We start from the raw sequence: 12,401 nt of genomic DNA, 5'->3' as shown, positions 1-12,401 counted from the left end.
AGAAAATCTGCAGATGCTGGAAATCCAAGCAACACACTCAGCAGGCCATGGAAAAGAGTTAGCAGTTGATGTTTCAGGCCGAGATGGTTTACTCTTTTCCATAGATGCTACCTGGCCTGCATAGTTCCTCCAGCATTTTGTATGTTGTTTACACAGGTGTAGTTTTATTTCCCCTTTCAAAGTGTGCATAAAAGGTGTTGAACTCAACTGGGAGAGAAGGAAACATAAAAGGTGATCTAACCTGGACCCACAACACCTCTCCATTAGTCAAGAAGGCACAGCAACATTTACACTCTCTGGGGAGAGTGAGGTGTTCAGGCTCCCTGCTCCCATTCTAGCAACTTCCTACAGAATGCTCTGTCTGGCTGCATCGTGGTGTGATGGAAACTATAAGGCTTTGGAGTGTAAGACCCTACAGTGGATAGAAAAAGCCACCGAGGATCACCAGAGCCTCTCCCTCCACCCCCCCCCCCTCCCCCACCATTTGTGACATTTACTGGGAGCATTGTAGATGAAAGACCTGAAGCATTGTTGAGGATCCCTACCACCCATCCCACAATCTCTTTGACCCACTACCATCAGGAAGGAGGAGTATCTGGACTAGGACTGCCAAGCCGGGTAAGAGCTTCTTCCCTCAGGCTATGTAACTAATGGATACACTACCAGCACAGAGGTCTTGTCACTAGGTGAGCAAGCTACTTAACTGTGCTATGCACAGCTTGCATTTTTAAAATATATTTTATCAACTTATTTAAGGTAATATTTTGTTTTATATGCTGCATGGGATATACTGTATGTTTTGTGGGTGCACTGTGGTCTGGAGGGACATTGTTTTGTTTGGTTGTATGTATGTACAGTCAGTTGACATTAAACTTGACATGTCTCCTGCTTTTTTGTAACAGGAGATATATGAGCAAATTTCCACATTACTGATTGCATACTAGATTGGCTAGAGATTTGGCTGTCTAATTGTTAAAAATTTGTAAGAGGGAACTGGAAGTCATGGATGGAATGGTCCCTATTGAGGGTTGAAAGCAGGGAAGAGGGAAAATACATCAGATGGATGACATCTAATTGAAGATGATAAATAACAGAGAATGACTTGGAAAATGAAAGACAGATATAGGATAAGTATTAGGCTATTCAGCCCGTTTAGTTTGCTTTGCCATTCAATCATTGCTGATGGGATGGAGGGTGAAGATAAAGAAAGCTCTGAGTAAGAGAGTAATTGGGAGCAGAAATACAGGAAATTGAACAGACGTAGCTGAGAGCTCTGTTATCTACGGTGGGGAGAAACCACAATTAAGGAAGGAAGGCATCTCAGAAACACTGCTGTAGAGAGTGTCACTCGAATAGAAATGATGCAGCCAAAGAAACTGGCAGAATGGATTGGAGCCCTCATAGGAAGCAGGATGGTAGGAGGTACCGATGGTTATTGCAGCTAGGTGGGCGAGAAAGGTTAAACTCACGACTCAGTCGCATTCACGCCGGCCGGTGCCTCCACGTGACCAGACGAACGCCGACGCTCCCCGGAGTGGCCCCGGCGCCACGCACGCTCTCGGCCGAGTCATCGCGTCGCAGCCACGACGCTGACGGACACCCTGTTATCCAATGGAGGCCGGACAAGGGAGAGGGGCGGGAGCCCAGGGCGTCGAATGAAAGCCGGAAAAAGGAGGTGGAGCTTGTGCTTGTGGCCGGGAGGCATGGTAACTCGGCTGCTGGTAAAGTTTGGGGTTTGCGAGTACTTGTGTCTCTGAGCGAAAGAGGGAAGTGGGGGTGATCCATCAGCGCTAGGCCCGTGGCCTTCCCTTCAGCACGGAGACGAAGAGAAATAAAGGCTGGGCCGTGTATTGTAATAGACATAGTACAGAGTGTGGTGGGAAACCCAGACGGTGTAGCTCCATTCACTGCGACAATGTCCGATGACCCTAGCTCCCTGCCCTGGTCAATCCAGAGGGAGGATTATGAGCTCAAGGAGGTCATTGGTAAGTTGTTTAATAAGCGATTTCGTTTTAGTTTGTTCATAAAAAAATGACTGACCGGTTGGACTGTCTGAATGGGATGTAGTTGCAGACACCCGGAGCAGGCCTGCGGGCACCCTGCAGAAGTAATGTAATAAATTATTGGAAGAGGGGTTTGAAGTTGTAGCGTGTTTTTGCATTTTTATTTATACATTTGACGTGTTTGAAACATTTAAATTTCTATGGGTAAATAAATCTCCAAAGAATGAAAAGAATGGCTGTTATTAAAGGTAAAGGCCTACTGTGACTGGCCTTTTTTTGTTGTTTAATAATTTATTCGCTTGTTAAATGGAAGGGGACTATTGTAACGTGATGGGTTTGAGAATAGATGAATAAAACCGATATTTTACTTTCATATTAAATGTACAGATCATACACACTGGGATGTGTTAAGTGTCAAGCACAATAAAGGAATACTGTAGTTCCTCGTATTAGAATATATAAATCGCCTTTAACGAGGCGCTTGATATGCCACGTTTTTAAATCAGCTGATTAACTCTTGAAGCAGCAAATGTCTGCAAGTCAATGATCAGGCCATTTTGTGAAACGATGATGTACACATTGTGTTATATCTTGTAGGAATTAAGATGACATGCGTGCAACATTCTTTAACTTCATTGGTTGCATTGTATTTTTAACAAGAATATTTCCCAGTGATTGCAAAGATTGCAGCATTTATAAACATCTGAATTACGAGTTAATTGAAGCAGTCACTTTCTCCGATTCAAACTGTACTTGTTAATGAAAAATACTTTACAACAGTACTGTTAAGGAGGTGGGGTATTTATTCTTGAATAGCTTGGCCGTCATTCCGCAGTGTTAACTTGAAAGGAATGAGGGATGTGGTGGCCTGAACTAATTGGGGTCATACTTGGCACACTGTGTTGATCTTGTCTCTGGCCATTGGGGAAATAAGCCATTGTACCCAGAGATTTTGACTGGACTGAATTCTTATCTATATTGAAGTCATGCCAGTTTATGAACTTGCACAGCTATGTTTTTTATAAATTGGAATAACCAGGGTGACTAGTACTACCAAGGAGAGCAAGACTGTATAGAGGTCTAGAATTACTGTTCATACAGTAACTTACCCAAATAGTTTTAGTGCTTGACACCGTACTGGTTCTAACATTTTCCTGTGGAGGACAATCCTGCAAATTGCAATTCTTTCATTAATAATCTATTACCTAAAAGTTATTTAGCTTTTATGTAATAGATTAGCTTTACTTTAGATATTTGAATAATGAATATACATTTTGTAATTGGTATTTAGGTTGTATGCTGATAATTTTTAGCTGTATACATGTGAAGACTCATCATTTACTGCTTCTAGCAAATGACTGTATAATGCAACGTATCAAATTATAGAACTGTTAATTAAAATTCACCACTGCTTTTTATAAATGCAGAATAATAGGCACCAAAATGAGTAATTGAAAGCCAATTCACTTAGTACTTTAGCATTAATTTTCTCAGTAACGATATAAACTAATGTATGGCTATAATTTAAAGGAAGACCAACTTGCATTTAAAATACTTTAACAGGTCTTTTAAACATCAAAGCTGTTCTCATAACAATAAATTGTTTTTGAGTGTAGTGATTGTTACCTAATTCAATCTTCAGCTGATGTGTTGTACAGAGACTCCTGTCGATTTTGGTTCTTGAGGTGTATTGTTGGATCTTCAATGGCAATAAGGTCTGCAGTTGAAATGGCCATCATTCTCATATTCTCAAAATAGACATTTTTTTTGCTTTTTGACTGAGATTTATCGCTGATCATCCTTTGACCTGACTGCAATCTTTGACATAATTGGCCACGTATTTCACCTTTTATCTCTTAGTAGTGATTCAATTGGCTGACATTGCATTTGCCTGCTTCAGTACTTTATCCATCTAGTCATTGCCAAACAAACACCTGTGTAAGCTTCTCTTTCTGCTCCTGTATTAGTATTTTTAAGAAGTCTTTGTATTAACCCAATTTTACCCCCATCTTCATCCCTGTTCTTTCCGATCTACCAACTGTCCCAATGATGTGCAGCTCTAGCTTGCCGGTGGGGATCAAGGGAACTGTAACTTATTCTAAAATTACCAGACTACTTGAGCACCACTTAGACCAGATGAACACAACTTTCTCATTGAATAATGGGAAGGCCCCTGTTAATTTTGGTCCCTGCCAAAAAAAAAATCCTCTCACTAATTAGAGATATCTCTCCGTATCTGGAATAGTCACACTACACTGTTCACACATTGTTATATTTGACCCCCGATGGGCTTAAGGCCATATATTCATGCATCCTGCACCTGAGTCTTACGTTGCTTCTTTCTATTCCTGAAACATCACAATACTCTGCTTTGGTACTAGATAATTGGCTGCTATCCTCACATTATTTGTTACCTCCTAGAGTTAATAGTCTTTGCCTAAGTGCCTTTTCTATTCTATCCTGGATAAGCTTGACAAAGCAAAATAAATTAAAGGTATCCTGACTTGGACCAGATTTTGTTTACTTTCAATATTGGGTCCTGGTTGGACAAAGTATTTTTAATTTTTGTATTTGTTTATAAATGTCTCAATGAACTGGTTTCCTCCTGTCTCTGTAATCTCCTTCAGCCTCAATTCTGAGAAATCTAAATTCGCCCCCCCCATTCTGATTTTATTGTTCCACCATTGACTGCAGAGCCTTCAGCTTGCTCTGTTTAACTTCTAGAACTCTGCTTCTCTACTTCTGCTCACTCGTATTCAAAGCCTTAATCAAAAGGATATCTATTCCAGCATTTAACACAGCTTGTTTTTTAACTATAATTTTTTGTTTGTGCTCTATTGTTGGTGCAGAGTTGCTGCCCTGTTTACTGACTGACACCTGACATGTTTCAAAAGCCAGTAAAAAACACTTAGTAGGCCTATAATCTCTTTAGCTCATATTTGTTATAAAAGCAGTAATTTATTGTTCCCAATGTTTACTCATGCTGGTTTTTAACCTTTCTCAACATTTATAGCATTTTTGTGTTTTTTTTTAAAAATTCTTCTATTATGTAACTAAGTTCATTTAAGTATTCTTACTCAATTGGGAAATTGAGAGTAATGCTTGTGGGCAAGAATAATCTTTATTCTACAGAAAATTGGAGTTATGTTATTTATTAAAACTCAAGTGTGCACTTATTCAAAAAATGTTTTGCCACATTGAGCAGTTGAGACAGAAACCACTGCACCTGAAAGCAGCAGTTAAAGTAGTGGAGGATGAGGCTTTAGAGAGTGGATGAAATTGGTATTGTTATAACAATAAACTAGCATGTGGGCCAGGCAGTCATCAAAACCTCATTGGTTTCCATCTAGTTAAAAATAGTAATCTAGTGATCAGATTGTTCATTTTCACTAAACAGATCAAATCATGTATGTTATGGAGTGCTTTCTCTTTTCTGAATTATTGAATCATTTCACTTCTGGAAGTATTTATAATTCTCTGTGGCTGAAATATGTTGTTTATTTAAGTAAGATATACATGGCCTGGTGCTGTGCCTGCCTTGGGTTTCACTGCGTAATATTGGTCTTATGATTGCATTCCTTGTCGATACTGAATGCCCTTTTGAAGCTCTTGATGTAGGCCTGCATTTCCTGAATACTATTTCCTAACAACTTACAATGCTGGACATTTATATGGCATTAGAGTAGTGTATGCAGCTATTGTTCATCTTGTAAACTACAAGTCCTGCTTCTGAGTTTTGGATTTTTTTGTATTAGATTAAAAAAGATCAAATGAGAGTGTTTAAAATTTGGTGCAGTGCCGTTTCATGATGCATTTACCTCTGCCTGTTTCTCCAACCCAAAGACCTTAGTAGATTATATTATTTATAATGATCAACTGAATGACATAGGGTGTCCATTTAGGCTTTTCTGTTATAATTCTATTGCAAAGTTGGTTAAGTGGGACAGTTCTGCAGTATGGCTTTTTTCTTAGCTTATTAAGGTGGTGGACTTGGAAAAAAATTTATATGCTAGTACTATTCAGTAATATGATACTGTGTCAAGCCCAACTTTCTAGTAAAGATCTGCACAGGCCAATGATAATCTTAAGGGCTAGGTAATAAATGGTGACCTTGCAGGGCAAACCTAGACCTGGAAAACAAATCTATACACCTCCCAATTTCATAAGTGAGCTCTAATCAGGTCTACTGTAATATCTTAATGGCCCTATTTCCTGAAAAGCATGATGCTCAGAATACTGGGAAGGAAACTTAACCAGTGGCTTATAAATGTTTACGGTGAATTTCTTGTTTATTTAGTCAATAATCTAGTTTGCAAAACTAAGTGCAATGCAAGAGTACTGGAGGAACTCGGAAGGTCAGGCAACATCTATGGAGGGAGGTAGACTGTCAATAATTTGAGCTGATCCCCTTCAGGTCTGGATAGAAGGGGGGAGTAGCCAGTTTAAGAAGGTAATGGGAAGGGATTAAGTAAAAACTGGCAGATGGTAGATGGGTCTAGGGGATGGGAAAATGTAAGAAGCTGGAAGGTAATGGGTAGCAGTGACAAAAGGCTGAAGGAGGAGGAATCTGATAGGAGAGGACAGTGGAACAAGGAATAAAGAGAAGTGTGTGTGGAGCAGAACCTGTGGAAATAATGTATGGATGATGGATCCACTGAGAGGGTGAGGAGGGGAAGGAGATGGAGTGATAGTGGTGTAAGGAAATAAAGGGGGGGACAAAGAGGATTGTTTACTGGGAGTTGGAGAAGCCAATATTTGTGCTCTGAGGTTAGAGATGACCAAGGTGGAATGAGAGATGCTGTTCCTGTGTCTAGCATCCTCCCCTCACACTTGGCACAATTTCAGACATGTCAGGAATAGCAAGTGGAATTAATATGGTAGACCACTGGGACATTTCATCTGGTGTGGTGGACAGAACCACATGAAATTATTTCCTCCCAATCTATGTTGCATCTTGCTGATGTAAATCCTTGGGTGAATTAAAAATTATGTATTCGTATACTTTCTTACTTGCCCTTTTAAGTTAGTTTGTCAGCTTAAGTGTCTTTGAGCTGCATCCACAGAACTTTTTTGCTCTTGTAGCCACTGCAAATTATTTCCGATTATGCTACTTATTTATTCCGTTCCTCTCAAAATATGATCAGATCCCATTGTCAGTTTTTTGCCCATTGTATGTTAGCATTCTCTTAATCTGCTGCTATGCTCGTTATTACTATGTCAAATTTTATATAGTTGTATATTTTAAAATTGGGCTATCAATATCCAAATGAAAGATACTTTTTAAATAAGCAGCACAATAATTGTACTACTGGTCCTTGGAGGTCCCACAGCATACACATTGCCATGAGAGAGAGAGAGAAATATTCTCTACAGTTGTCTCAAATGTATGTTTTATTATTAACTTTTTATTCCCGTAAATCCATTATCCTATGTCATTTGAAACCCTTTGTATCCATTTGCAGAACCTTGATTGGCAGTTTTTGTTATATAAAGTAATTCAGACAGTTGATGGGTAAATAAATCAGTGCTGGTTTATCCTTAATAACATTTGTTTGGCCATATAAGGATTAAATTTGATTTTGACAGCTGTAAGTCATAGATCTTGCATTACCAGCATAGGTTGACTTGATTTCTACCTTTTTTCTGAACAGGCATGTTACATTTGTAGTGGTGTTTCCCAAGGGTCTGTATGGACCACTTCTGTACACACCATATGGCAGTGATTTGGTTGGATTTGTTGCCAAGTTTATGGATGATGTGAAGCTAAATGGAGGGGCAGGTAGTGTTGGAAGCCAGGAGACTGCAGAGGGACTTAGACATATTAGGAAAATGGGCAAAGAAATGACAGATGGAAGTGTAGGCTATTTTCTAAACAGGGAGTGAAAATCAGAAACCAGAGATGTAAAGGGATTTGGGAGTCCCCATTCAGGATTCCCTAAAGGTTAACTAGCAGGTTAAGTCAGTGGTAAGGAAGGCAAGTGCAATGTTCAAGTTCATTTCCAGGACCAGAATATAAAAGCAAGGATGTAATGCTGGGGCAGACCACACTTAGAATTTAGAGAACAGTTTGGAGCCCCTTATCTAAGAAAGGATGTGCCTGCATTGGAGGGTGACCAGAGAAAGTTCATAGGAATGATCTTGGGAAAGGTTGACATTTGAGGAGCATTTAATGGCTATGGTCCTGTACTTTCAGAAGTTTAGAAGAATTGGGTGGGGGGGGGGGGGGAAATCTCATTGAAAACTATTGAATATTTAAAAACCTGGAGTGTTGGACATGGAGGGAATGTTTCCCTTTAGTGGGGGAATGTAGGACCACAGCGCCCAGCCTCAGAATATAAGCACAGACAACCCTTTAGGATAGAAATGAGGAGGAAGAACTTTTCACCAGAGGGTGGTGAATCTGTGGAATTCATTGTTACATACAGCTGTGGAGGCCAAGTCATTGGGTATCCTTGAAGCAGAGATGGGTAGGTTCTTCATTAGTAAGGGTGTCAAAGGTTATGGAGTGAGGGTAGGAGAATCGGATTGAGAGGGGTTATGAATTAGTCATGATCGAAAGGAGCAGACTCATTGGGCCAAATGGCCTAATTCTGCTCTGTTATTGTATAATTCTTCCAGTAAAACTGACCAGTATTTTTAAAGAAAATGAATTCATTGTGCAGAAATGTAATAAGAATATCTAAATTTACCAATTTTATCTTTTGATAAAGATGATTGTGATTAGTTTAGTCGTAAATTATGAATTGGTATTTTAAGTGGACAATTTGCGTTCTCTTGTTTTTTTTATAAAATGGACTGAATTTTGGATTGTGAGCATGGTGCCTGTTCAGTTTTAAAAAAAGATGCTGCATCATTGCAGCATAATATTGATTAATCTTCATTAGGCTTCCTTGACTGACTGAGTCGCTCACAGGCTACTTCTGATGTACTTTTCTAAAGAAAAGACATAAATGTACAGAATTTTTAGAAAAAGATATTCAATGTAATTTTGTCCTATTAATAGTGAAGTAATCCTGGGAATGTAATGTTTTGGCTAATTTTAGCGGTGTCATTCTGGAGTCTTGCAATAGTTTTGGGAAAGTACCCAAGTCTTCTGTTAGAAGCGTGAAGGTAAATTGTAAAGTAGCGGATGATAATGATGTAAGAAATATCCCATTACCCAGAACGTAATTTGCATGATTTACTTACAGAAGCCATGAAAGCAAACTTATGAAGTTGCCTTTAGATAAGCCTTGTTCTGTTAGGGCATCATTTTCATTTTTTTTCCAACAACAATGTACTTCTGGCTAAATCATTGATACTAATTTTAACAATGCAGTAGATTCTTGGGTGCAAAATCTTCAAGTTTACTAAGGAAGGTACATGCTTTTGCATAATTTCCTAATCTGCTTTTTTGTATAGACAATGGCTCAATGCATTTTCCAATCATTAAGGTTACTGCAGTAAGGAAAGACTTGATGCCAGCTTTAGGTTGAACATAATAGCATATCAATAAGTTAACAGATGAGTCATGCAGATATACACTGATCTGGTTTAGAAGAATGCAGAAAATGTAAAACCTGAGTAAGTCTTCGAGATTATATCTTTGAAGAAAATTACCGTAAATTCTAGACTATAAGCCGCTACTTTTTTCCCCACACTTTCAACACTGCGGTCTATACTACGGTGCGGCTAATGCATGTTTTTTTTTCATGCCGCCAAAAACATTTTGCCTCGTAACAGTAGACCAATAAAATTGATGAGTAGTTCACAGAGGTCCATTGAAATTGTACAATAAATCAAGTGCACTTTCACAATTAAATTATTGTAAATCAGTCATTTGTACTCACCCTCATTAACATGGAAAACACTCGAAGAAAAGCATATGATGCAGCTTTTAAGTTAAAGGTGATCAATCTGGCGGTTGAAGAGGGAAGTCGAGCTGCTGCACATAATCTTGGCATAAATGAATCGATGGTGAGACGGTGGAGATGCCAGCTTGAAGAACTGAGTCAATGCAAAAAGACGACAAAAGCTTTCAGAGGTAATCATAGCAGATGGCCCGAACTTGAAAACTTTCTTGAAGACTGGGTTAACTCACAGAGAGTAGGCGGCCGTGGTGTTTCCACTGTGCAGATCAGACTGAAGACTAAAGCAATCGCCACCAAAATGAAAATCGAAGATTTTAGAGGTGGGCCATCGTGGTGTTTTAGATTTATGAGGCCTGTCCGTCAGGGTACGCACGACTCTGTGTCAGCAGCTCCCTCCCGACCACAAGGAACAACTTGCTAACTTCCGCACATTCACTCAAACAAAGATAGCGGAGAATTCCATCGGGCCAGATGATATCATAAATATGGATGAAGTACCTTTGACGTTTGACCTGCCTCTCACTCGGACTGTTAATACAAAAGGGGACTCGTCCATCACACTGAAAACAAGTGGCCATGAGAGAACGCATTTTACTTGTGTTCTGAGCTGCACAGCATCCGGACTAAAGCTTCCACCGATGGTGATTTTTAAGCAGCTGACAATGAAAGTTCAGTGAAAGCTGCCATCAAGAGTACAAACTCAATTCCAGCTGTGATTCCTGGGGGCACCACAAAGTATTTACAGCCACTGGACATCAGCGTGAACCGGGCATTTAAAGTGGCGCTGCGCGTTGAGTGGGAGGCTTGGATGACGAGCGGCGAGAAATCCTTTACCAAAACAGGACGCATGCGAAGAGCATCTTTAACTCAAGTCTGCCAGTGGATCCTAAATGTGTGGAGCCGTGTGACAACATCCCCCAACGGGTTTCGAAAGGCTGGACTGCTGCGTGATGAAGAGGACCGCGTGCGCTCAAGTGAGAGCGACAACGAAGAGACTGAAGTGAGTGACGAGATCCTGAGGTTGTTCAATTCGGACACTGAAGGACTTTGATGGTTTTAGTGTGCAGGAGGAAGATGAAGAAGGCGATCAATAACTTTTCCTGGTAGGCTGCAGTATATATATAAAAAAATCCTCACATGTAATATCTTTCTGTGTAAATATCTCATATTACAACGTGGGACATCTGCGGCTTAAAATCCGGTGCGGCCTGTACAAGTACAAAATTGATTTTCTTTCTAAAATTAGAGCGTGCGGCTTTTAATCAGGTGCGCTCTGTAGTCCGGAATCTACACTAACATTTCAATTTGATAACCTGTTATCAAGATGTTTAAAGTCCTTAAACTGAAGCTTTAATCCTATTTCTTCACTGATATTTATATAATTATTTACTTACTAGCTTAGCAATGGAGCACAGAACAGGCCATTCTGACCCAGCAACCACCAGCAAACCTGAGTAACCTATCACGGGACAGTCTACAATGATCAATCTACCCAGTGAGCCTTTTGTTGGGCTGTGGGAGGAAACTGGAGGATCGGGGGGGGGGGGGGCGGGGGAGAAACATGTATTTGACAGGGAGGATGTACAGAGGTCCCTTGCAGGACTGCATTGAAGTTGAACTCCAAGCTCCAGAACGCCACAATCTGTAAATAGTATCACACTAACCAGCACAGTTCCGTGGCGGTTGATGCTGAGTTTTAACTATTTCTAGCATTTTTGACACATTTCTAGTGCATAGATATGCCATTTGGCTTATCCAGTCTATGTTGGTATTTATGCTGTACTTGAGGCTTCTCCCAACTTGTCTAAATATCAGTGAGAGCCTGTATTCCATTTCCCTTTTTAAGACTCCTTCACTGTTTCTTCACAATTTATTTCAAAGGGAATTTATTTTGGATTTCTGCCATCTGTAATATTTTGCTTTCAAATTACTGATTTGGAAGTTAAAGTTCTAATTCAAGTAAGAAAGCTAGAGAATTTCAAATGAAATTTTAAAAGTATTTATTTTAGGGGTAAAAAATGCCGTTGTTGATCATGATAACTGCATTGTTGTCAATAAAGTCGGCCAATTTTCCTTAGTCTGGCTTTTAGTACTCTCCATTGTAGAGAGATCATTGTTTGGGAAGTGTTGTTAGAGGTGACCTGGGAAAGTGCATTTTGATGCATTTGTTGAGGAAATGAGTATTTAAAATGGTGTATGGTTGTCAGTCAAACGGGGTGCTTTATCACAATCTTCATTAGTACAGTGGAGTCTGTTATTAGGGTAGGTATGGGTTTTTGATCATGCTTGTTTTGACTTGAGCTTTGCAAATAGTAGCATAGCTTTTGGGGCACCTAGAGATTCCCTTACTGCAGAGCAGCCAATCCCTGACTTTCTCTTGTAGCAACTTTTGTGTCATTGGTCCAATTGATTTTCTGGTCGGTGATGGCCTTTAGGATGGTATAATTGGAGATCTGCTGATAATACTATTGGATAACATTTGGTTCTTTTGTTTTCAGTAATACTTTTGATGTACCAACCCATACTTGTCTAAGTCATTCTGCTTGCA

At 39.7% G+C, this 12,401-nt stretch overlaps 1 protein-coding gene across 3 annotated transcripts in view; it reads left to right on the top strand.

Annotated features, from left to right (window-relative positions):
- Positions 1–1,677: 1,677 nt before the first annotated feature.
- LOC132396702 (serine/threonine-protein kinase OSR1-like) overlaps positions 1,678–12,401 on the top strand; it is a 157,476-nt gene continuing 146,752 nt past the window's right edge. For all 3 annotated transcript variants that reach the window (XM_059974516.1, XM_059974508.1, XM_059974523.1), the window contains exon 1: positions 1,678–1,985. In XM_059974516.1, the coding sequence (XP_059830499.1) occupies positions 1,916–1,985 (70 nt within the window). In that variant the 5' untranslated portion in view covers positions 1,678–1,915. The remainder of the gene's footprint in view (positions 1,986–12,401) is intronic.

The sequence above is a fragment of the Hypanus sabinus genome, chromosome 1 (assembly GCF_030144855.1).
Source record: "Hypanus sabinus isolate sHypSab1 chromosome 1, sHypSab1.hap1, whole genome shotgun sequence".
In the NCBI taxonomy this organism is placed as follows: domain Eukaryota; kingdom Metazoa; phylum Chordata; class Chondrichthyes; order Myliobatiformes; family Dasyatidae; genus Hypanus; species Hypanus sabinus.
The sequence above is the reverse complement of the archived record's forward strand: the minus strand, read 5'-3'. Positions and strand labels throughout refer to the sequence as shown.